Source organism: Numenius arquata, chromosome 1 (assembly GCF_964106895.1).
Source record: "Numenius arquata chromosome 1, bNumArq3.hap1.1, whole genome shotgun sequence".
Lineage (NCBI taxonomy): Eukaryota > Metazoa > Chordata > Aves > Charadriiformes > Scolopacidae > Numenius > Numenius arquata.
This window is the reverse complement of record NC_133576.1, coordinates 24,205,189-24,232,814: the sequence shown is the minus strand read 5'-3', so window position 1 is coordinate 24,232,814 and position 27,626 is coordinate 24,205,189. Positions and strand designations below refer to the sequence as shown.

Below are 27,626 nucleotides of genomic sequence, written 5' to 3'. Positions count from 1 at the left end.
TTGTATATTGTGGTTATTGTTACTGAACTAACTAAAGCTTTTAAGAATTTACAGAATAACTGAAATTATATCTTGTATGCTTTCTAAATGCCAGCCTCCCTGTTCAATTCAATGGAGCTCACCACAAAGCTAAAGCAAAAATTCCTTGCTGTATTTTCTCATCATAGCGTATGACAGTATTTGCTTTGTCTAGGACTTTTGAAGGAAATAAAACTTTCAGAATTGTAACTCAGATTGCATGAGACTGCATGCAAAATGTAAAACGCAGAAGTATCTGTAACAGACTGAAACTATGTCTGGGGATACAAAGAACTAGAAAACCCTGAGAAAGAGTAACCCATAAAGTTGAAAATAGGCTGAGATTAACAAATGTCACATTGCTTGAAATCCCGGAGGGCAGACACACAGAGGGCATTTTATAAAAATGGATTATTAAGGTGCTGAGGATAGACAATTTCTGCTTCCTTCTGGAACAGATCACAAGAAATGAAATGGCTAAAAATGAAAAAAGATTTTTCACTCAGAGAAAGAGTATTTTCTGAGCATATTTCAGAGAAGCAAGTAATTATATGCCTCATACACAAGAATTAAGAGATAATGCCAGCTAATACACAAATAAGTGATGCACAATGTGTACAGTGACATCAGAACTAGAAGCTGATACAATAGGTATTCAATGCTCCAGTATACTGTATCTTAATTAAGAAGTGAAATACAAACGCCTCTGATATTGTTACATGCATTAGCTAGATGGATAGAGAAGACAGGTTTTGAAAGTGTAGCCACTGGCAAAACACTGATGGTTGAACTTCAAAGAGTAAAAATGCTCCTCTTCCCCACGCTCACCTGGTCACACCATCTCCAAGTATACCAGACAACTTCTAACACTCTGTACGCAATGTCAAGCGCCTCCGGGCAATCTGTACTAACAGTACAGTGAACCCATGTAAGACATTAAACTGGAATAGGGAACTACAATATAGAATGGTCAGTGCAGGAAAAAACCAAAACTATTTAAATATCTTCTATAAATGTTTAAACTGATTTAATGACGTTAACATGTTTATAATGTTTTTCTGATTTAGCTAACCTGATACCATTTCACCAGATGCTAAAGTCCATATTAAACTTCACTTAAATCATTAAAGTTTTGTTTCAAGATATAAAATGGAAAACGATTTTTCCTTTTATTTCACAAAAAAATGTAGTCATAACACATTCCTCCAGTGTAGGAACTTTTAATATTGAACTTTATGATGTGTAACAGTTAGAATCAGATTTAAAGTAAGACAGATTCTTAACACTCTGAAAAGCAAGAGAAGGGTATAATAATGTATACTTATGTCATTCTCACATCTGTTATTCTGAGTCACAACACAGGCTCCTCCAGACCTGAGAAAAATTAAAATCTTTCTGACAAGTCTATTCTGCTGTGGACATAGCAAGAATATCCACCCAGGTATAATGGCCATTCACTTCCAGAGTGGCAGAATGCCAAAATCAAGACAATAAAACCAAAACGGTGAGTGACTTACCCCATTTAAAGGAAATGTTTTCCATCCCAGTTCCCCGAGGACAGCTGTAGTATCAAGTAACACAACTGAAAATGGAAAAAGAAATGGTATGTTTGCGGTATTGCTTGGATGAAACATATACAGTACAGTAAAGTATTAAACTGGTATGAATTGAACTAGCCATATTAGTCAGGTACATACGCTTAAAGCTATTAATCCAACTAAAATGTTGGGAGTATGAATAAAACTAGAATCTAAACAGTTAGGCTTTCATGGCTTTTATTTCATTATCAAATGTCTCAGAAGATACAATTCATAAAAAACCCTTAATCTTTTGCAGAAATAATTGCCAAATCACAACACATTACTGATGCTTAATCATTATAAGGTGCCTGAATAAGCCTGCACGTTTCTACAATCCCTTGTCTGGAAATCTAGAAAGTCTGCACATGGACTTAAGCATTAAAGCAAATAAAATAAAGAAAAATAGAGTTTCAAAAGTAAGATGCTTTAAAAAAAAACAAACCATAAACTTCCCAGAAATTTGGTTATACAATATACAAACCATAGAATTCAGAAAGAACACAGAAAAACTAACAACTTCGAAGTTGACATTTTAGCTGGAATACAACAGTGCTGAAAGCTGCTACATACATTTTGCATCATTTCCACCATACTCATTTTGGTTTTTTAATACATGACAGGATGTGCATTATTGTATATTACAAAACCTTTCTCATTATTTTAATGTAATGTCTTAGCTTAATTTTTCTTTTCACTAATAATGCAAAAATTATGCAGAACCCAACTCAGTGATAAAGAAGCTGACTATTAACTAAATATTTAGTACATGAGACATTGTACCTACATGTATTACTGCCCTCTAATGGAATTGTTTGATCTGACCCTCCAATTTAAGAAATGTAAATTAGGATTTAAACATAAATTTAAGCATTGTATAGGGCAGTTTACTTTAATCATCAAGTTAGTGTGTTTCGAATGCTCAGTTCCTCCTTACAGTTCAAAAATTCCAGTTCTTCCTTAGGTGGTTGAATGATGGAGAAAAATGAAGCTAGTAGTTTGCAACATGACACCACTATCCTTACATTTGGGGCGTTTACACTGTTGCCCACTATCTTCCACCTCTTATCTATCCCAGCGATCAATGTAGAGCTATCTATAATGTGCTTTTATAAAGCAGTACATCAACATCATCATCAGAAGCCAAGTCATATTTTTTTGCCTTATGGAAAAGGCACATTGGCATGGAAACTGTATGAACTCGCCAGCTTATTAGAGGAAACTTGACCTACCATCTTTCTTTGTGTTTTGTATTAGTGACAATTAGAGTTCCTCTATATTTGAATGTATGTTGACTTTTAACCTGAAACTGAAATAGTCTTATCAGCAAATTTGCAGTCAGGTAAAACAAGCTCAGCATTAACCAAATAAAAGTTTAATGATTTATTTGAAGAAAATAATTACATTTTTAAAAGAATATTCAACAAAGGGGAGTATTCTGCCCTCCACCTCTTCACCATTTCACCAGTTTATGAAGCTTTGTGACTAACTTGAAGATAAACATTTTTTTGCAAGCCCTATTTTACTTCTAAAAAGTGGAATCACTAACCCCAGTGAGACTACTGCTGCCTTCTGCTTACTTACAAAGCTGTGATTTACAGCTGTCATAGTATTTTCTATTTGCATCAGGCCATCATACTCTTGTTGAAGAGTCAGAAAAGTGTCCTCCTCTTTGGTCTGTTATGCAGCAGTTTCCTATGTAAAGGTATAATGTACCGGGGACCTATCACCTCCAAAAACAATTAAGCCACTAGATTTAGACATTTCCTTTTCATAGAGAAGACCAAATACTCAGCTGGCTTTTGAGAATACTTCAGTTCACTTAAGCATTTTTTCCCTTCTCTCCATCTCTCCTCCCCTCCTCTCTCCACCCAGCAAACATGGATTATTTATCAATATACTTGGTTTTCAGCTGAAGTTATATCTTATAAAGTGTTATTCTAATTAAATTTTAATTCTTTAATACAGAATTAAATAATAATAAAATGAAAAACACTATATGTTACTGCTAAACCTACAGATTTGCAGGCAGAAATTAACTGTTTCTACAACCAGCATTGGGGCTTGAAGTGCCAGTTTCACAATTTTTGTGGTAGCAGGATCATGATTTAATAAACATCAACCAGATATTCAAAACTAATACATCCAAGGACAAGCCCCAAAATATAGGAAGGAAAACTAATTCATTTCTTCAGTGGAGCCTCAATTAATTAATTCCTTGCCTGAATTAATCAAGTGCTATTTGAAAGCTCAAAGCTATACATTAAAAAAATTAAGAACTAGAGTAAATTCATCACTGAAAGTATGCTAAGTTTAAATTTAGTTGAACTATAATCTAATAACATTTCTTGTATACATTTACCAAGCAAACCCCATCAAATAACTGAGTCTTTTTAAAATACAGTTTTTGAGACATTTAACATATCAAGCATCTTTTATGCTCACATAAGCTCACCTATATCCACGAAATCTGGTAGAAACTCAAACTGGAGAATTCCATCAACCAACTACTAACCAGAATTTGAATGCTATCACCTTCTGAGTCAGAAATGAAAATCATAAAAATTGAGATTGTCTTCCCAACAGTACTTGTACTACAAGGCATAAAATAATTATCAATCAAAAAATGTGCAAATACGGGCAGATCAAGTAAACATTTATGTTTACGAAAAGAAATACACAGCCCAGTAAAGTGGTGAAATCAACAGGGCCAGCTATAAAAATGAGGACATGGGTAAGGTAAAAAAGTAAAAAAATCCTCACATACTTCAGTGATTTGGAGATATCTACATGATAGACTTCAGTGGGGGACAGAGATACCCAAGCTATCTTTAAATGAGGTAATTAAGAAGCAGTCTATCCCCAGCAGCACAGACCTGATGGCAGAAAAATTGCACTGCCAAGAAGCTTCCAATTCCCAGCTCCTTGAAGAAAATTCACTCTGATAAAAAAATCCAGAATAAGAGGAAGGTCCACATGTATACATCTGAATTGCATACAGGAATGAACACTTCTCTTCTGACTGCAGAACAGGGAAAGTTTCTGAAGAACTGGAAATTCACATGCAAAGCGACTAGAAAGAGTTGGTGGACGCTACACATACGATGCTTAAAACAAGAGAAAACTCCCTGAAAAGTTAATGGAAGCAGGAAGCTATATTTAGTGACCCTTGCCGCCTATGTTTACTTATTTATACTCCTTTATATGCCATAAAAAGTCCCATTCCTCTTCAAAAGGACTTCATGCAAAGTGGCCATTATGGACAAGCCATTAACTACCAGGATAAGCAGAAGCGTGTCTTGAACTACTGCAGCTCATATTTATGAAAAAAGCTATAAATAAATTGGTTGCAACAAAGCAATGTTATTGACATTTCTGACATCCAATGTCCCCTTGCAGCAGCCAGTTTTTGGAAGTGATATAGAGTGTAAAACTCACAGAGTAAACGAGTGAAAGAGTGCAGGTCTGCCCTTACAAAGTCATGTCACAAGTCAAAATTAACTTGAAAATTCTTTAAAAAATCTCCTTGGATAAAAATAAATCAGATTTAGCACTTGCACGTCCTTACTTAAATAACTGAGCTAGGGATACTGTCACTTGCCCAACAATAATATACAGACTTAAACATACAGCTGTAAACCTATTGTTTTAGTTAACTGCACAGTTCAGACTTAGAATTTAAAAGTGCTTAGCTTTGTTTTCCAGTACATACTTTAATAGATATTACATTATTATAACTCATTATGCCATATTGAGCTCCAGTTTCCTTTTTTTTTGGACATATCTTAACACTGCTATTATTAGAATTTACAATTGAAATTAATCTTTTCAGAGGTTTTGCCCCGTCCTGAGGGAACTGTTTTATTTAAAATTATGATGAGCAGAGCTCCAAAGGACTGACAGTGTGGAATTTTAATTCTAATTTCAAAATACTGAAGATGAACTCTACAATCCTCTCTGTACAACCAAGGAAAAAGCCTTCCAAACATTTGTTTCACCAGTTTCTTTTCTCCTCTTCTCTCTCTACACATCTCCAGACAGTCTGATCTAACAGTTTTAAATGAATAAAGGATTTCAACCAATTTGCTTCATGGAATCATAGTCTGACATCAGAATAGGCCATCGGATGACGCAGCTTAACTTCCTGCTCATTATGGACTAATACATTTCACTGCTACTTCTCTAGTGGGTAAGCCAAAGATTTGCAAGGAAAATAGAATGACAAACAGACATTAATTTCTTAAGACAACACCGATAACTCAGGGAGCTGCAGAAAAATACAAGTGCGGAAAAAAAAAAAACAAAACAAAAAAAAAATGCCAAGACTCAGAAGAAGTCAACTTGGCGAGACACAGATCAGCTCAGTCCAACACATCCCACCCAGATGACAACTGCTGGGCCAGCAGAGACTTGCCAGGTGCCTGCACTGGGAACAGGCAGCATTTGCTGCTTAGCCTGGCAGCGTGTTTGCCCTAGTTGTCTGCTCCGTGGCTTCGCCCACAAATGCACACCATACACTCAGGAGCTACACAGGTTCTGTGATGTCTCTCTGCTGCACTGGGTAAAAGATGCCCAAATAAAAGATGGAAAGTTTCAGTAGCTTCCAGAAGGGTAGGCAGTCATGACAGATGATACTCAGAAACAGGCAACAGTGGCTTTTTTTTTTTCTCTGAGAACTTACTTATTGACTGCATTCACTTTATATTTATAAGACAAACATACTGAGCTTCTGAAGTCTCTCACTTCCAGCCCCCAAGAGAGTTGTTGTTCTTTTCTAAAGTGTCTGCAGTTCTTTTCAGGTTTTATGGTCTTTTTAATTTATAAAAATAGGATCACCTGCAGTATTTTGAAATCATTCCTTCTAACAACATACATTAGGATAAAGAACTCTGCCTATTTTTATATCCTGTTTATATACCCAAGGTCACATCAGCCTATTTTATAGCACAGCATTGCACCAATAGGCAGTTATTAGTCTATCAAGATCACTGTCCTTTACAGAATCACTCCTTTTCATCATTATTTTTCAGTTTGGGTTGCATTTTTGTTCTTGAATGTACAAAGATCCATTCATTTATATTAAAAGAAGTTTAACTTTGAAGGACTGACCTTTACCAAGTAATAAAGGCTGTTCCCTGTCTGCATATCCTCTTTCTTTACTCACTACTCTTTCGTCACCTATTGATTTTATATTTATTTCCATGTTACTAATGAAAAATGTTGACCAGTTAGAATTTTGAATGGAGCATAAGGAATATCTCAGATTCTATGATTAAAGAGTCACTGAAAAAGTACTTTACTAATTAGTACAGTTTTTTAAAATCCATTTTCTAAAAAATTTGGTAAGCTTTTTACTGTCAGAACACTTTGTGGTATTTTGTCATACTGTACAAAATCGAAACATATTACCTCTGTAGCTTGTCTGCTTGAGAAAGACAGAAAGAAGAGGGAGATATGCAATATGCAAGTTACCTTTGTCAATTAACATGTAATCAACTGGGAAAAATTATTTAAATGCTTGGGTTTTTTGACCAAGCCTGTTTTCCATAAAACAAATGAACTGGCATTCATTATAGACGTATCAATTGAATCGTTTTCCAGCATTTCCATTACTTTGCATGCAACAGCTATCTAGTTTAGGCAAGATTAACGAGCTGCAGTAATAAAGGATGAAGAGCACCTGTCTAGATACCAATTCTGCCGGGAAAATATACAGGAGTCATAGCAAATCATATAGTAAACAAAGTATCGACAACACTGTTTGACTGAGATAAACAGGATTATAGCCAGCAAAATATATAGAGTAATCCTTCCCCTCTCCTCAGCATTTGTATGCCTTTAGCAACAGTGCTGTGTCTAGTTTTCAGTGCCTGCAAAAAATACCTGGATCAGTTGCAAAGACACCACAGGAGAGCAATGGGAATGATGAGAGCTCTAGAAAGGTTGTGCTCCGGAAGGTCTGAGTGAACTGGAGTCATTTACCTTGGAGGTTAAATTAGAAGGACTACCCACTAACAATCTTCTAGTGTGCAAAAAGCTGTTTAAGGCAGAAGAGAATAATCTGTTCTCTATGTTAATAGCCAAAAAGGAAGAAGGGATTTAAATTACAGTAAAAAGAGTTTTATATTAAACTTCAGGAAAATCCTTACTACCCCTACAGTTGTAAAGAAGAGCGATAGTTGTGACTAATTGGAAAGCTGGGGAATCTCCACTATAGGAGGCTTTTAAGACACCTTCAACACTGTCAGACCTGGTTTCTACATAATCTCATGTTGCCTTGGGGCAGAGGCGGGAAGCTAAATGACTCCTCAAATCCTCTCCAAGGCTGTGATTTTTGTAAAAATCTAGTTACCTGGTTAATGGTGCTTCCCTTTTCTTTTCAAACCAGTACTCTAACACCTATGGTCTTCCAATATTCTTGAATTCCCTGAGTCCCCAAACTCATTAAATTTACCATCAGTAGCCCAGAGATCTCCTCTGCCAATTCTTTCAGGACTCTTGAAGAGAACTATTTACACCAGATGGGGAGTACTTCATATTCTTCACATTATGTGAATAAATTACTAATTTCTAATTTTCTCAATTCTGAACACCTTATTTTCTGCATCTTTCTAAAAATAGTTCAATACCATTCACACAAACATTTTTATTCTTAATACAATAGAGAAATTCCCATTATCCTGAGTGTTGTGAGACTTGGGCTTTTACTGAACACACTTAGCTTCTATTTTCAAGTTTCTACACTTCATATATTCTAACCTGTATTGATTTTCACATGTATCCTCTCTTTTCCATTAATTATTACAAGTATGTATATTTCTAGTTTCTGCTTTCATGTTACCTCTAATGTAGGTTGAACGTTTATCCGAAACTGGCCTTTTTTTATTGATCAACGATTTCTCAACCAAGAATTTTTAAAAGGAATTTCTGCTTTCACCTTTTTCATTTTCATATTTGCACTCTCACACAAACACACGATTAGAACTCTCCTCTAATGAACGAGAACTGATCAGAATAATTTTTCATGTACAAAACCCAACATCTCATTCATAATAAATTCACCTTCTCAGTCTTAAGAAATTTGCAACATTATTAGACGGGGTGCAATATTTTTTATGTTGGATTACTGCCTGTCTTTAACTTGGTGGTGTTTTACTCCCAGTTACATGAGGTCTCCAAGTGAGCATCTTCAAAAATTAATTCCCCCACAGCACCATTTTTCTTTCCATACATTACATACAGATGCTTAAGGAATAATTTACCCTCTTCTCTGATTCGATTCAGTCATCTGTTTCAGTCTTACTGTTCCCTACTACTACCTAGATATATATAATTTAAAATACTGTGGCTCTGAGCTAACATGTTAAAAACAAACACTAGTTCTTTTGCATAAAATGCCACACTACCCACCATTTTTATTCAACCTTTTTTCCTAGAGCACCTTATTACTTACTTCTTAACAAGATCATTTTAAAAATGAATTAAAATTTATGCTTTTTGCTATATCATTTTATGCTTTCCTACACTTTCATAGTGCTCCTGCTATTTCAGAGTGAATATAATTATCCTTTCCTTACCTTACGTGCAAACATGCATGTTCTCCTGAGAGCAGAAGACTGCTGTAATCCTACTGCTCCATCTCTCACCAGAATGTAAACCAACATTTTCATACCAAAAGCTTCAGTTTTACATTATCCTTTTTCACATTGCCTTTCTTCCATTCTCACTTGAAAAATCAACATGAATACCTTTATTCTCATGTTGTATTATTATTAGCGTTGCCAACCAGTGCAGACCCCTCAGTTACATCACAGTAACCCCACTGGATTAAGTGTTAAATAGAAAAAGCAAGATGAAGCTCTGATTTATTCTCCTCTTGTGCTTTTTTGGTGGAAGATTTTACTGCATTTGGACTATGGAATGCATATTTTTATGCGACCGTCCCATGTAAATAAGTGAGATAAGTAAACCAAATGCTGTACTTTGTTCTTGCTACCTAAAATCCTAAGACATCACACTGAGAGATCTAATTTATGTAATTTTTTAAAATGAAAGAGTAATTCTTGTACCTACTGAGAACTGATGGAGGCAGAGGCAATTGATTCCATATGTATCCTCAGTACCGTTATTCCACATACTGTCAAACCCCCGAAGCTAGTGAAATGGAAGTAGCAAGTAATGGAACCTCAGAATAATATGGTATTTCATTTGAACAATTAAGTGGATAAGACATACTGAAGACCAGAGCTGATTATTATACTCATTAAATATCACTTTTGCAAGCTTATGTGTTCCTTTCTGTTTGCAACTCATTTGCCAAATATTTATTTTTTCAACTCCATATACTTTTCAGTATTCAGAGTTTATGAAGATAGAAGGAAGAAATAAGCCACTTGCTTCACAAACCATTCAGATTTTTATATTCATTATTAATGCTATGCAATTGATCCCTGACTGTATCATCACATTACTTTAGAAGAACACATCATGAACATCACATATGATTATATCTGTGGAAAGTAAAGTTATATGAACATTCCACTCAACTTACATTTGAATGAACAAAAATGCAATTTTACAATTATTTCAAAATAACAAGGCATGTAGCCATGGTAGGATGAAAAAAACCCAGAGATTCTAAACAAATAATCTAATGTGTGTTTCAGCACCTCCGAAGTCTCTATAAAAAAAGCTAAATCTGAATTAAACCCAGCAATACTTGACACTTAATCTTCAACAAGTAGGCCAAATTCATTTTATGACTTCTATAGCACCAAGGGATTAAGGTATTTGTCTTTTACCCACATCTTCTAAAAATCTGTAAATGGTCTACTTCATGTCTAAATTTTCTTTATCTAGAAATGACTGTTGAAAATATTGTAAATTTTGCCAGATGTTCATAAAAGTTTGCCCTTCTGGAGAAAGCCTTTGGCTTTTATATTCAGGGAACAATAGATGCCAGTCCTTATGTATTATTTCAATAATAAAAATACCATAATTAGAACATATAATCAGCTAGTTGCCTATTGCATTTACTGTGGCTTATTTTTAGTACTGTTAACACCTACCTTTCTGAAATCAAGAGAGTGGATTTTAAAATAGTAATAAGTCTGTGGCTACAGGTTGTCAAGCTTTAAGTTAATTTTAGGTTTTAAAGTATCCAACCAAAAACATTTCTTAATTTAAAAAGAGCATTTTTACTTCCTTCTTAATGCCACTTTATTGCAAAATAAGCAATTGCAATACTTTAAACACTTATCAAAATGGAATTTATAACCTGTACACAGCCTATTGAACATACGTGTATCTTGTCACACCTCGACTTTAAATGACATGATTGATACTTGTTTTTTTTTTTTTTTATTAATTTTAGGATGAAGAAATATTTGAACAAACTAAAATATCTATTTTACAAAGTTGGACCCGAAGACATAGTAAGATATAAAAACTGAAATGGACAGACTTATTTGCAGGAAATAAGAATCGTTGCACCCAAAAGAAGTAATAGTAAAATTTTGTATTCTGGTTTTTTCCATTACTTTTGTAGCCTCTTTTAATAGCATTAAAATTACTTAGAATAGTGCTAAAATGCTTCTTAACAAAAACAAACAAACAAACAAAATAGAAACAACTGATTAATTCTGAAAATTGGTCAATTATGCCTAGATGCTCTTGTTTATAAAAAGGGTTTTTTCTGTTTAGACATCCTTAACAGGCAGAGTTCGCTCCTGAAGTAGTCTTAGTACAATTAAAAGAGAGACCATTTGGCCAACTGTTAGCCTTTACAATTATATAAGCCAAGGAATGAAATCTTGGGAGCAGCTTTCTGTACAAAACATCTTGTGAAACTTATTTCTCTGGATTCAAAAAAGAATAAACAGATGAATGAAGGAAAAAGAAATTACATTTACTGCTGTTTTATAACAGAACTGAGGAAAGACTTCCTGCATGATGACCAACAACAGGAGTTCCTTGTTTTGGAGTGTATAATAATATCTATAGAATACCTAAATAATATAATATCTATATAATACTTCCACTCCAATGCAACTGTCCATGCTTTAATGGTTTTTCTGCACAGGCATATATCACCAGTCTGATGGTGAACATCTCTCTAAAGCAACTTACGAAAGACAGAAGTGTTTAAATGGTTATTCTACTAGGATAACACATTGACTTCCTTTTTTCAATATCAAAGTGCTGCCTTATCACACGACTTTAAGCCCTATTCATAATACAGACAAATATTCCAAGGAAAGAGGAGAAATTAAACAACTTATCAGTCACAGGCACGTAACACCAGTCAGTAAAAGATATGGCCTTTCCCAGTAACGCAGGTTCCATATATCATTTCACAAATACCAAGCAGAGCCTTGGGAATCAACCTGATACATTCATTGGCACCAAACGAACCAAGCATGTAGAAAATATATCTGTCAGTGCAGAAATACATGACATTTTCTGCATTGAAATATTTCTGGGATAATGTAATACTAAATTGCACACAGTTAGATCTTAACTATGTATTCTGCCACTTAGCAGGTTGTTTCACCCTAAGATAACTGTAACCATTGTGTACTTTGAGGTCTAACATAAGTGCTTGCTTCTCCACTGTGAATCTTATTCACAAGCACAAGAAAAATAAAATTCCTGAGGTAAAAAGAAAGCATATTCACATCTAAAAGAAATGGGTTTACCTCAGAAACAGATGAAACCCCAAGTTTTCCTCAAGTAATTGTGGAATGGATAATGAATTGGTAATATCCTACCTCTCCTAGCCTATAACAGATTTTTCCCCAAGAGCAGCGTCAAAGTGAATTCAAAGTGATTTAGTTGAACACTGCACTTCTAAATAGGGGAGTAAGACAGGAAGAGGTTTTCAAATCCACATATCAGCCAGAAGGGATGAATTCCTACATTTGTAATGCATCAGAAAGGGCTGAGCACTGCGATGTCAGCCCTGCAGGACAGGCACCGAACATAGAACTGAAGAATAAGACCCGGTAGGTAGAAGCAGACTGCTCTACTTTAATGGACTCCTCACAAAGAACAAGATGGGAAAAAAGGGGATTTAGGTACCAGGGAAGCAGTGTGTTCTTAACCACGGACTCGGTTTTCATTTCCAAGATACTCCCTTTCAGCAGGGATTCCTGTTAAAATAAGTGAGATAAATTAATGTTCTCCACAGGCCCAGAAGGTAACACCAGAGCTGGTTTATGTCACATAGCTGTATTATTTTCCTAAGCTTTTGGTTTCACATGTGAGATAATTGGAGGTCAAGAGCTAACCCTGTTAAAAATAGGAGTTGCAAAATTATGATAGAAGCCCAGCTGCCTTATGAAATAATTTTCATTCTGACTTGAAAAAGCTAATTGATATTCAATTCACCATCATGTTCATGTCAACAGTAGATTATTGGGCAGATTTTTCTAAATGAACATGAATACCTGACAGTTTTGTCAGCTCTGTTTATTAACCTGAGTATATCTTCATTAGGGAAATTAGAAACAAGTGAAATTCAGACAAATGGATTTATCTTTCCTTGCACTGGTAAGGAAATGGACTTCTGTGTTGAAGTCAATTCTATTAGTTTCGGACTTGGTTTGTGGAGTCATGATGCTAGATTTAATATTGTCCACTTGGCTGTTAACCTCTTCTCTTCTGCATTCTTACAAGCATTTGCTTTTACATCTTTCACTATACTAGTTTTTTGAGTGGTGATAAAATGAACTAAAATGTTTATGCAACAACAATCCGTAAGTGAAAAAACCATACAAGAGCTTCTGGAAAAGTATAATAACACCTACACATAACTGTCGGTCAGACTAATTACCAGGTTAATAATTCAATAACTATTGCTCCTATACTCTGCATTTCTTAGGATGTCCTTTTCAAGGTGGGGAGCAACTCCCCTCAGAGTTCATGCGGATAATCAAACCCACTGTAGGCATCCATGCTTTCTTGCACTGCACTGATCCAAAGACCTTGCCTCTCTATGAGTGAAGTACGAAATGGTATTGCAAGGGTTTGTTATCTTTGTCCCATGTGTAACTGGGAAGGTTGTTAAGAGATGCATTCGACCAGAATCAATACAGACCTTTTCCACAACAGTCACTTTAAGGAAAGAAGTTTTGAAGAGGACAGCTGATAAAGTGACGAATGGGGACTGGGAAGACAGATGGCCACTGCTTACTCAAGTAGTTACTTAATAACCATAATGAAAAATTAGCTGTTTGGTGACTCTGAGGAACTGAATAGACAGATGTTAAGCTGAAGCAACTAAAGAGAGTTCATGCTTGACTGGCAGCACAGCCCCGTGAAGAGCTGTTTGAGACTCTCTAGCTCAAGAACTGAGGCAAGGGACCAGTTCAGGCTTTATGGCAGGGCCCTTGAGGGTGCGTGTTCTTGCCGGTGCGGTCAGAGCCACAGATCATACTGCTTCAGACAGGCTGAGAGCAAGAATCAGGAGGCTGAAACTCCAACATTCAGTCAAATCAGATGCGGGAACAGCAGTCCAGGAAGTTCCAGACATGAAACACAAAGGCAGGCACTTCTGCAGTGGCACAGACCCATCCACTGAAACCAAAGACTCTTTACTACTCTCTCTGACTTCTACTACTTCTGTAGCTCAGCGTAACTTCTTAACACTAAACAGCTAAATAGGAGTTTACCTACACTCAGTCCCTATTTTTACAGCACAAAATGAAATGAGGTCATTCCTATTTTGTAGACAGAAAAGGTATAATACAGAAAGCAAAGAGTTCAAATAGCTCATAAATCGCAGATCTTGACTACCCTGCTTTCCCAAATTAACAATAATGCTAACAAAGTGGTACAGAGAGTGGAAAAGCATAGCTCTTCAATCCTCTTCTGTTGCATTGTTGCAGTCTGAACAACCACCCAGAATTTATCCACCAGTCATATAAATGAGCCTCCATAAGTGACAGGACATTATTATTATCTGTTACAGAACTAGGCCAAAGCCACATAAGCAGGATGAAGTTAGTATTTCATACTCAAATAAAAGGACATCCTCCCTGATCTACCTAATGACCTAAGAAAGCACTGACATACAAAGGATAGGGGAGGGCTATCAAGCCTACATTTGTATTTTTTCTGCTTTTTAAAGATGATGGGATTAGTAATTATTTTAGCTGTCAGCAGTTAGGGCAAGTCATCAGTAGAGCCACAAACTGGGCATAGCAAAGCTGAAGCAGTCATGACTTTCAAAGGTGTCAACGCTCTCAAGCAAAATGATCAGTTTTTCTCCTTTGCTTCCTGAAGTGGCATCTCATTTGCTTGGTAAGTTTCACTTTAGAAGTGAAATATCTAATACAGTTGGCCTCACTGCTGTAGTCTGAAAGTGACCATGATATACAGAAAAAGAGTTTAGTAGACCTCATAGGAAAAAACCTTCCAGGAAGGAACACAAAAGGCAATTCAAAAAACATGAGGTTAATGTTTGGCTATATTCAATGTTTTCATTTTTTAATGCGGAGCCTCAAAAACATACCAAAGTAAATGCAACTTATTAGAAAGAAGAGTTCTTCCACTCTTGACAAATATTCCCAGAGATATCCTAGGTTTATATTCATGATGATAAAATGTTTCTTATCTCCTTTGATTAAATATCCACACAGCCAGTCAGTTTAATGTTTTTTCAGCTTTGTAATTCTCTCTTTCACTGAGTCAGTCTGTCACTTCTTCCACTAGCTCTTCATTTATAATTTATGGTGTCAAGCACCAAGCTTTCACAGCATGAACATTTTACAGGTGCTAGGTCAGGCTGTCAAGCTGAAGTACATGCTAATAATTGGTAGCTTTGAATATCCCTGTCTCTTTACCTACAGTGGAACATCAGCATGAAGGCTCAATTGTTTTTACAAAATAATCAGGTTTGCAATACTTTTAACGTTATCAACAAATAAATATACAACATCCTGTCATTTATGTGACAGGAAATAAGTTTTGACTATCTAACCAAAGATCAAATTGCTTTAAAAGATTGGACAGCATGGAGTACTCACCTCTACTGTATACAGACTTTGAGCTTTGAATGATATACTTTTAATGCACATACACGGAGATTAAAATTTCAAAGATAACTGAAGAGCATAAAATAGATCTGAGAATGCCATCATTCATGTAGTAAACTGGAATGCTTCGTCGGTTAAATAACTGGTCTCATACTCAACAGTATACAGTTACCCTCGTTTTTTCTTTTGTGACTATATGATAATCTAATTGGAGAAAATAAACTTTTTTTTCTGATTTCAAAACAAGAAGAGAAAGTAAAAAGACTGCTTTTCCATAATATTTTAGGATTTTTTCAAATTTTCTGGAGCGCAAGAGGTGATTTGGATATGATGCAGGGAACATTGTTCAATGTATCTCTTCCTAGTCCACAGCTCTTTTAACATCAGCAGAAGAAAAAAAATATGTTGGAACCTAATAGCATAGTACTAATACTTTTTTAAAAATAAATAAACAAAAAAAAAATTCCTGCTCAAACATTGTAAAGTAAAAACAGTCACTTCTGATATGACTGAAAGTAGTCTTTTTGGTAACAAGGGATTGTCATATGTAACACGCATGAAGGTGGAAAGCATTTGTGAGACTTCCACGACCTGAAATGAACATGTCTTGGGCACAATAATTTGGCAGGCACAGCACTGCATCACTACTGCGGGAAAAGCAGTAGCACTCAGTGACTTAGTTCAAAGAACCGCTTCAAAGGGCTACTTGAGACTTAAGTGCCTGTTATACAACCCAGAGATGCAAGGGGAATGTCACTGAGGATCGCTGGAGTGCTGCCAAGGGAGTTTGAAGGCAATGCCAAATATAGACTATATAAGACTACATCCACACTGTTACTGCAAAATATGGGAGCCTTTATATTTGAATGATTACTGCAAAGGTATTGTTTGAATTAAAATCTGCTTTATAACATTTTTCTACAAATTTTTTTTTTCCTCTTTTGCCATTCTGTCTGAAATGTTTGAGCCCAGAAAATGTGAGAAGGGGACAAACAGCACCATGACTGTGGAGATGAATTATATTCTATTAAAGGAAAAATGGGGAATAATTTTAAAACTACTCTTTGCTCCTACCTGAAGATTACAATATAGTGAAAATGCTCAATTTGTCTGGGAAGGCTATCCAGTATGTCACAGAATCATAGAACTATAGAATGGTTCGGGTTGGACGGGACCTCTACAGATCATCTAGTCCAACCCCCCTGCCACAGGCAGGTACACCTTCGATTAGAACAGATTGCTCAAAGTCCCATCCAACCTGGCCTTGAACACCTTCAGGGACGGAGCATCCACAACTTTGCTGAATTTCATGAGGTTCATATCTACATATCTAAGTATCCAGTACATATGTATCTATGATCTAGTGTTAAATAGCTTTTACCAACACAACAAAGACGAACCCTGAAAAATTACTACTGCCCCTGTACTTCTTCCCAAAGTTTGTTATACATAAGTACTTTGAAAAACACTTTATCCTCCTCCTTTATGAAATTTTGTAGCTCATACAGAACCCCTCCTTTAAAGCCCCAACATATGCAGTTCCATAGAATCTTTTGTTTCCACCTTTCATTGAATATTTTACCAGATATAATCAAAGCACAGAGAAAACTGGGTTGCAGTGACCTACTAGAAATATCATCAACACAAGTTTTTAAGTTCTGCTAATGAAACCTTCCAAAACTGCATGTTTTGCTATTCTAGTTTCCTTTAAAAGAAATATATTACAGCACGGTTAGAGAGCAGAGAATGGATTGAGTGGGTTGACTAGAGCAGTAAGACAATGAACTTTGCAAGAGCATATTGTGAACTGATGAGGCTAAAAGGAAATACAGCCTTATGGAGGTAGTGCTTCAGAGGGGCCAAAGACTGAGAAATTTGAGGGAGAAATGGTTAGCCTGAAGACAACCGTTTGTATGGGAAGACTTAGTGGAATGAAAGAAAGAAAATGTGTTTCATTGAACAGTAAAAAAATTTCACAACAGAAGACAGAACTGGGGTTGTAGGAAAATACAGAGACTGTTACACAGTCAGGAAAGATTGAAAAGTGATAAAGGATAGAGGGGCTGTATGGGATATATGATGAACACTGACTGTTAAAAAGAAACGTTTACTATTCTTCGCACATCAGGAATGATGTACAAGTTGGAAAAGGGAGGCAGCTAACAGGTTTTTGCACATACATGCTTTCATTAGGACAACTTGCCATCAGAATTGTATCTAGAATCCAAAATATGTCATCAGTAACTGATTTATCTAAAATTCTAAATCACAGTCTTTAAAAATGTGACAATTTACAGGACAACTGAAGCTGTCTTCCCTTCGTGTGATAGAGGCCTGTCTGCAAGAAATGAGGCTTCATTTTCAGCAATAATAGAGTTATTCTGGAGTAAACAGTATCCTCAACAGAGTTAGCATACATTAAATTAAACTGTTGAATCTAAGTACAGTTTCAGGCCAAACTTTTTTTTTACTTACATATATTTTTTCTCTACCTATAAAAAGGATTAGTGAGATTATAATGAGAATTAAATAAGAGAGATAGAGAGGATCATTGTTAAAACGAAATATTTTAGGATGAAAATCAAGTATACAATTATATCCCTAGTTAAAAAAGCAACAATAAAGGGAGATAATAAATATATATTCAATTTTAGATATTACATAAATTTCATAAACCCACATTGATCTAAGGCCTCTTTTCTTACAAGAGCTAGCTAGTGCCATACCTGAGCAATTTGAAATACTGTGCTTCCTACTCTCACTTTCCCACCTATTCAAAATCATTCTCAGACTATGAATGTAACACTATCTCACGGCAGGTTTCTCTACCCTCTACATGAATGCAATCAATTATTGTTTAACGTTGTTTCCCACCAACAATAATGAATGCCTTGATCAGAATCTCAGTGTGCTTTTTGATTGTCCACAGTCCCCTTATTTCCACTGCTTGCTCTCAATCAGAACAAGTGATTTAAATCTCAATTTAAAACAGATGAAGGGGGAATTTAAGATGTTTCATTTGTGTAAATGCCAAATTTGTAACAATGAATATTATCTTTTATATTGCTATACAGCTTAATTTATTTCATCTAAGAGCAATAAAACAAGAGTAAGTACTGAGCGATTCTAATAGCCAAGCAGAATTAAATTATGGAAGAAAAAGCTGACATCTGAATTATAATGCATTAAGGTAAAATTACAGCTAAATTTGAGGATAATTTCATTCAATTTGACTTCAAGAATGCAGTACATTTTCAGCCTTATTTCAGTATTAAACAAACTAAAAAGTGTTTTAAATCTACAAAAATTATGAAATATGATTTGTGTTTTTATAGTTAAGATATCATTAAATTACTACTTGTGTGGCAACATCATACTGGTAGCAAACATTCTATCTTATCATGTACATTTTGTTGTACAAATGTCAGAAATAAATCTGGGTTAGGAAACTGAAACAAGTTGTAGAAGTTTTTAGCTGCTTTAAATAGAGAGCAAAAGAGGTGAGGAAGTGCATAAAAGGCATACTTTTGAGACAGACAGCATTTAATTGTGCAATTCATAGTGTAATTCCTCAAAGGTTAGTCACGACACTGATCTTATTTAATATTTAAGTAATGTCCTTGGCCAAAGTTCGTTTGTTCTATGAGATTTTTTCATGGGAAAGTTGGGAGGCATTGCCAACACAACTGAAGGCTGGAACACTATGTGGGGGGCTATGGGGAGAGAAGGAATGATTCTTTGTACCCGGCATAATAAAGAAGGGAGGACATTAAATACAAATCATAAGACAATCCAAAGGGAGCTAAGGAGAATTTCTTTTATGAAGTGGGAGTCAAATAGATGTGCACATATCAGCTGATGACAAGACAACCAAGGACCAATCAAACGACTCAGGAATGGAGGAGACAAATTCCATCACAGACAGTGCCGGATATTTCTAATAAAAATACTACTGTTGCACTAAGTAGTAATAAAACCTCACCAGCAAAACTGTACGTGGTTCTGGCCACCTTTGTTCAATAAAGAATAGATTAAAACAGCATGAATAACAGGCAAAGGCAACTGTAACTGTCATAGCGATCACCTATCTATTGAATAAGTGGTGAAAACAGCATGCCAAAACCCAAAAGAAGAGATACAACTCCTCCTGCAAGAGTGTAGTTGGATAAAAATTGAGAATGGAAAGATGTTCTTAAGCTTTGGGACGACACCAACAGAAGAATAAATGAATAAGCATTGACCGCTAATAAATGTTGCTTATAAACACATTTTAATTTGATAGCAGTGAAGTTCAGAACCACCTTCCAATGGGGGGTAATAAGTGAACAACACTTAACTAGATTTAAGATGAAAAGTAATCACTTTTTTATACAGCATCATAAGAGGCATTTGCTTGTGGTAACGGGTCTTTCCCAATCCAGTGTTCCAGTTACCATCAAGAGAGCCACTCAATGCAGTGTAAACAGTCTTAGCACACACGACTAATGTAAATACTACTACTGCTGTCAAGAACAATTAAAAAAAAACTTTCAATGCCAGTAATGTTACAGTAAAGTATTTTCCTCACTGAATTTCACTGAACTTTTTTAGAGTTGGAAGGGACCATAGAGATCATCTAGTCCAATTCCCCTGCTGAAGCAGGATTGCCTAGAGCACGTCAGAGCATGTTACCCAGGACTGCATCCAGGCGGGTCTTGAAAATCTCCAAAGAAGGGGACTCCACAACCTCCCTGGGCAGCCTGTTCCAGGGCTCTGTCACCCTCACCGTGAAGAAGTTTCTTCTCATATTTGAGTGGAACCTCCTATGTTCCAGCTTGTGCCCGTTGCCCCTCGTCCTCTCACTGGCAACCACTGAAAAGAGTCTGGCTCCCTCCTCCTTCAACCCACCCTTTAGATACTTATAAGCATTGATAAGGTCGCCCCTCAGCCTCCTCTTCTCCAGGCTAAAGAGTCCTAGCTCTCTCAGCCTTTCTTCACAAGGGAGATGCTCCAATCCTTGAATCATCCTCGTTGCCCTTCGCTGGACTCTTTCCAGTAGTTCCCTGTCCCCCTTGAATTGGGGAGCCCAGAACTGGATGCAGTATTCCAGTTCTGGCCTCACCAGTGCAGAGTAGAGGGGGAGAATGACTTCCCTCAACCTACTAGCCACACTCTTCCCTATGCAGCCCAGGATTCTGTTGGCCTTCCTGGCCACAAGAGCACACTGCTTGCTCATTGTCATTTGGCTGTCTACCAGGATCCCCAGATCTTTCTCTTCAGAACTTGTCTTCAGCAGGTCCCCGCCTAACCTGTATTGGTGCCTGACATTCTTCTTCCCCAGGTGCAGGACCCTACACTTTTCCCTGTTGAACCTCATGAGGTTCTTCCTTGCTCAGCTCTCCAGCCTGTCCAGGTCTCGCTGGATGGCAGCACGGCCCTCCGGGGTGTCAGCTACCCCTCCCAGTTTGGTATCGTCAGCAAACTTGCTGAGGATACACTCGGTCCCCTCATCCAGGTCGCTGATGAATATGTTGAACAGGACTGGACCAAGTATTGACCCCTGGGGGACACCACTGGTTACAGGCCTCCAGCTTGAACCTGCTCCATTAATCATTACCCTTTGGGTCCTGTCACACAGCCAGTTCTCAATCCACCTCACTGTCCCCTCATCCAGCCCACACTTCCTTAGTTTCCCAATGAGGATGCTATGGGAGACTGTGTCAAAAGCCTTGCTGAAGTCAAGGTAGATGACATCTGCTGCCCTCCCCTCATCCAACCAACCAGTTATAGCATCGTAGAAAGCTATCAGATTGGTCAAACATGATTTACCCTTGGTAAACCCATGTTGCCCACTTCCAATAACCCCCCGCTCTTCAACTTGTTTGGAGATGACATCTAGAATGAGTCTCTCCATTACCTTCCCAGGGATGGAGGTGAGACTAACTGGTCTGTAGTTCCCAGGGTCCTCCTTTTTGCCCTTTTTGAAGACTGGAGTGATGTTGGCCTTCCTCCAGTCTTCAGGCACCTCTCCTGTTCTCCATGACCTTTCAAAGATGATAGAGAGTGGCCCAGCGATAACATCTGCCAGCTCTCTCAGCACTCGTGGGTGCATCCCATCAGGGCCCATGGACTTATGAATGTCCAGTTTGGCCAAGTGGTCCCGAACCTGGTCCTCCTCTACGGGAGGAAAAACTTTCTCTCTCCATACCCTCCCCCTTGCCTCCAAGGCCAGAGATTCATGAGGGACAGCCTTAGCAGTGAAGACTGAAGAAAAGAAGGCATTCAGCAACTCTGCTTTCTCCGTGTCTTCCACCACTACGGTGCCCATCTCATTCATCAGTGAGCCCACGTTATCCCTAATCTTCCTTTTACTGTTTACATACCGAAAAAAACCCTTTTTGTTATTCTTAACTGTAGTGGCCAAGATGGGCTCAGCTTGAGCCTTGGCCCTTCTAATTTTCCCCCTGCATATCTTCACCGCTTCCTGGTATTTCTCCCTGCCTTCCAGGCCCCTTTTCCAAAGATCATAAACCTTCTTTTTGTCCCTGAGCTCCAGCCAAAGCTCTCTATTTAGCCAGGCTGGTCTTCTTCCCTTCTTGCTTGATTTTTGGGACTTGGGTATGGCTCTTTCCTGTGCTTTTAAGAGTGCCTTCTTGAAGTACGACCAGCCTTCCTGGGCACCTTTGCCCTTCAGGACTGTCTCCCAAGGGACACTTTCAACCGTGCTCCTGAAGAGGCCAAAGTCTGCCCTTCGGAAGTCCAAGGTGGCAGTTTTGCTGGCCACCCGCCTTGCTTCAGCAAGAATTGAAAATTGTATCATTTCATGATCACTCTGTCCAAGACGACCTCCAATGTTTACATCCCCCACAAGACCTTCTAAGTTAACTATCAGCAGGTCCAGTAGGGCACTTTCCCTAGTCGGTTCCCTCACCAGCTGCGTTAGGAAGTTGTCTTCCCTGCACTCCAAGAATCTCCAGGACTGTTGCCTCTCTGCTGTGTGATATTTCCAGCAGATATCTGGGAAGTTGAAGTCCCCCATGAGTACAAGGGGGAGTGATCGTGAGGCCTCTGCCAGCTGCTTATAGAACATTTCATCAGCCTTTATATCCTGGTTTGGGGGTCTATAACAAACTCCCACCATGATGTCTGCCTCATTGGTCTTCCCCTTGATTCTTATCCATAGACACTCAACGCTGTCATCATGCGTATTGCTAAGTTCTAGGCATACAATACTGCTCTTAACATAAAGGGCCACCCCACCAACTCTCTTTCCTTGCCTGTCCCTCCTGAAAAGTTGGTAGCCATCAATCACAGCACTCCAGTTATGCAAGTCCTCCCACCACGTTTCTGTGATGGCAACTAGATCATAGTTTTCTTGCTGTACGATGGCCTCCAGCTCCTCCTGTTTGTTGCCCATGCTGTGTGCATTCCTGTAGATGCACTTCAGCTGGGCTAATCGTCCCACTATTTTTCTGGGAGGGCAAGCACTAATTCCCACCTGTCCATGTGCAGACATTTCTGCAGTTACCATCTTATCACTACTCCTCATGTCTTCACTGCCACATATGTCTTTCTCTCCCACATCAACTGCTGCAACAGGTTGCAAGGCCGTGCTGGCACCTTTACCTACTAGCACTGGCACGCCACTCCCGGGTACCACTTTAGTAACCCTGGTTCCAACCCCGTCCCCCTTCAAATCTAGCTTAAAGCTCTCTCACTGAGCCCTGCTAATTCTTGTCCCAATATCCTTTTTTCCCTTTGGGTTAGGCTTCCCCCACCTGCTGCCAGCATGCCTTGTGACCTGTAGATCAGCCCGTGATCAAAGAATGCAAAGTCCTGCCGTTTACACCAGTCTTTTAGCCATGAGTTGATCTGTTGATTCTTCCTATTTATCCCTTCATCCATCCCTGTGACTGCTGGGGATGTTTCCTCAAAGGAAACTAAGTCACTTGCTGAATAATAAACCTACCCTTCCATTGCTAATTTCCTCCGGTCTTCCAAGGCCAATGGTAACTTCTCCCCTCCAACCCATTTCCTTTTGGAACACAGTAACAAGTAGTTAAAGAATTCTTGAACCCTCTTCACAGAACTACAATATAGATCTTTCTGAAGTACTGCATTTATCTTTAACATAAGTCTCCAAAGGACATAACCCACATTATGGACTAACAGCCTGTAAAACTGAATTTTATGAACTGTAGCACTTTTGAGCAATAAAAATGGAATCAGTGGACTCAAGTTGGTGGCATTTCTTCCCTACCCTACACGGGAATGAATTTATTTTTAATATTTTTTAAAATAATGTACTTTAAAAAAGTGTTAGAACCTGCTTGGAATCTACAAATATGTATGCTTACACATAGAGATGATGTGGTATTGAACAAATGATTTTTTTTCCTCCAAAATTAAACTCCAAATTTTGTAAATTAGAACATTCATGTAAGAGAGAGCCAAAAGAACTTGATTTTTAATCTTCTCTTCCTTCTTATTATTTTCTTCTCCTCTCTCTCACAAAAAACATACTGTTCCATCTTATTAGCTGAAAAAAGGATAGCCCACTACCATTTCAGGAGCTTTAGTCATAAATTGTATCACTTTACCACAATGAAAATCATACTTATGTTCGTTACAGCTGCATAAATGTTTACTTCTGCACGAAGAATACTACGTCCATGAAGCTGACCAAGAAGAACCTTATATTATTCATAAAGCATTTCACATCAAGAATATTTACTTTTCATAGCTTTCTCTTACTTTAAAACCGATCAAAAACCTTCTAACATATGTTCCATGTGGTAAACACCCCAAGCCCCAGACATTCAAAGCAATTTTTTTGTGTGTGCTGAGTAACTGTAAGTCAACCTAAGTTAGTACCTGCCAGCTCAAATAATCACGTCATTCTATTCACTGATTTTGGTGTAATCCCATCTCATTTTGACATAAGAACACCGGATATCAGAAAAGAAAGAATCCCCTAGGTCAGAGTCAAGCATCCACAATCACATTTAAAAGTTTAAGTACATTAGTGCAAAAGAACAAACACTTATTCAATCACTCTTTGCATAGCTTGAATATCAACTCACTAACTTTTTCCCTTTCCTTAACACACTGTGAAAAACAAGACCCTTAACTAAGCAGATGTATTATGAAGAACCTGTCAATAACAGGACTTTATTTTTTCTATTTTTTTTTTAAGATAGGAGTCCTTATGAACCTAATAAGCAAAGTATATTACATGCTACAGTGAAGGAAAAAAATCTCCAACCACAATTAGCTTTGGCAGTCCCATACAACCTGGAGAGGTAGAAAATTCTCATCTGCTCAGATGGTGGCAATTGGTTTTACTCTGAGAATATGAGCAAGACACACAAACCTGTCACCTGCAAAGAGGTTTCTCCTTATTGAATCATCTAGGTTGGAAAGGACCTTAAGACCATTGAGCCCAACCTTTAATCTAACACTGACAAAACCACCACTAAACCACATCCTTAAACACCATGTCTACTGTCTTTTACATACCTCTAGGGATGGTGACTCAACCACTTCCCTGGGCAGCCTGTTCCAATGTTTGATAACCCTTTCAGTCAAGACATTTTTCCTAATATCCAATCTAAACCTCCCCTGGTGCAACTTGAAGCCATTTGCTCTTGTCCTGTCGCTTGTTACCTGGGAGAAGAAACCAATCCCCACCTTGCTACAATGTTCTCTGAAGTAGTTGTAGAGAGCGATAAGGTCTCCCCTGAGCCTCCTTTTCTCCAGGCTAAACAACCCCAATTCCCGCAGCTGCTTCTCGTAAGACTTGTTCTCCAGATCCCCCACCAGCTTCCTTGCCCTTCTCCGGACATGCTCCAGCACCTCAATGCCTTTCTTGTAATGAGGGACCCAAAACTGAACACACAGTATTTGAGGAATGACCTCACCAGTGCTGAGTGCAGGGGGACAACCACTTCCCTAGTCCTGCTGGCCACGCTATTCCTGATATAAGCCAGGATGTTGTTGGCCTTCTTGGCCACCTGGGCACACTGCTGGCTCATTATCAGCCAGCTGTCAACCAGCACCCCCAGGTCCTTTCCTGCCAGGCAGCTCTCCAGCCACTCTTCCCCAAGCCTGTAGCACTGCATGGGGTTGTTGTTGACCCAAGGGCAGGACCCGGCACTTGGCCTTGTTGAACCTCATACCATTTGCCTCGGCCCATTGATCACATCAGAACACTTCACTCAACTCTAGTATTCACTTCAACCAATTTTTAGTGTCTCAAAGGCAAAATAAAATTCCTACAATAGGAAGGGAAAAAAACCTAAAACCTTCTGCTTAACATCAGTAACCCAAACAGACAACTGTGCTCCACTGTCTTTCTCTTCCATTCCCAGCCTTTGATATTGCTTTGATACACTCCGATATTGGTAACATTCACACTCCATACTATCAGCATGGACTGGTACATGTCTGGTACTTAGACCTGATTTCTGTGATGCAGCAGCTCCAGTTCTACCCATTCCCTTTATGTCTTTTATATAAACCAAACTTTGCACTTTTGAATTAAAGTGTATCTTTAATTTTATTTACATAATTTAGTGCAGTTCCAGATGACTCGCTTCAGCCATCCTTGTTTGCAAATAGACAAAAAGTATGCTGTTTTTCTGTTGTGAAAAAAATTTTCCTACTTGGGGATTTTTTCATTCATTCCTACTTCTAGAATTTCAGGTTAATTAACGGAACCTCCCAACTTCATGAAATAATCTGATTCCACCAACCCTGACATATGTAGTTATTAAGCTCACTGGGTGATGATAAGGAGGCTGTACAGAACACTAATGTAAATTTTTTGCTAACAGATCATGTTGTCAACTCCTGTTCCGAGGTGTGTGTACAGGTGAAGAAGACACTTAGGCCAGACAGCTCAACAGGGTTCTCAAAACTACTTTTTTCTCAAAAGGCTACATTTCACTTTTATTCAAATAACATGGAAATAATACTGACAGCTGAGGAGAGAACACAAAGAAAATGACCAGGACCTATATTAATGCACTCAAGTCCCAAGTCATGATTTAGCAATTCTCTCAAAACCCAGCAGCTGTAGTGAGCTATTACCAAAGAACCATTTTTTTTTTTTGGTTCTCTGGCTAGATGCAAAAGTTTGAAACCATCTGCCACACTCTGCAAGACAAAAGAAATAAAAAGAACTCCAGGCTCTAACTCACAATATTTGGAAGTCTGGGTTTATTAAAACCTACTGGTATGTGCATTTGATTTCTGTCACCAGCCTTGGCTTAGCATCATTATAGTATACTAGATGTTATAAAATTCCCATTCTCTATGGTGTGCCTTGTGATACCTTCTTCAGTCACAGTTGATCTAGAAGCCATTGTATTTCTCTGGGCATTGCCTTACAGTAATAAAATGAATATATAGCATGTATATTCATTATGTGATTATTATCTCTAGCTTTGGTCTTGGTTTGCTGCTCTGATATTCAAATGGTCCATCTGTCCTTTCTTATACTTCCCTTTAAGAAAGTCACAGTGCCTTTCATTGACACACAAGCTTGTTTCTCTTGAATCTGCACACTTTAATAGCGCCTAGTAAAATTACATCCTAGCTGATTCCTCTTGAAATGATCCTACAGATGTGACACAGTGCAGAAACATCTGGGAGAACACTAATTATTCACAGCTTCACTTTTACCAATGCAGATTTTGATGCTGAAATTATTTATCAATTCAAAATGGCACACATTCACCTATGCCAGTCCACACACAAGGATGAAGAGAACAAAATGGATGAAAAAATACAAACAGACTATTATTTGGGGTTTTAAATATAATTACGGAGTTACAATTCAAAGGAAAACCCACTTTAACCCACTCTCAATTTCTAATCAACTTACTTTCTTCCTCCATAGATGTTCTTTCCCTGTCCAAGTCCTTTAATTAAATGCAATGGAAAGCTTAGAATACACTCCAGATATTGTTGAGGCTAGGAAGAGACAAGTCTGAGTGAAACAGAAACATTCACA

The 27,626-nt window shown here is 37.8% G+C and overlaps 1 protein-coding gene across 2 annotated transcripts in view; it reads right to left on the bottom strand.

The window, feature by feature from the left end:
• EPHA6 (EPH receptor A6) overlaps window positions 1-27,626 on the bottom strand; it is a 507,751-nt gene that overhangs the window by 465,427 nt on the left and 14,698 nt on the right. The window contains exon 2 of one of the 2 annotated variants that reach the window (XM_074161043.1): window positions 1,536-1,600. In XM_074161043.1, the coding sequence (XP_074017144.1) occupies window positions 1,536-1,600 (65 nt within the window). Of the gene's footprint in view, window positions 1-1,535; window positions 1,601-27,626 lie in introns of those variants that run through there. The other variant, XM_074161051.1, reaches the window with a different exon arrangement.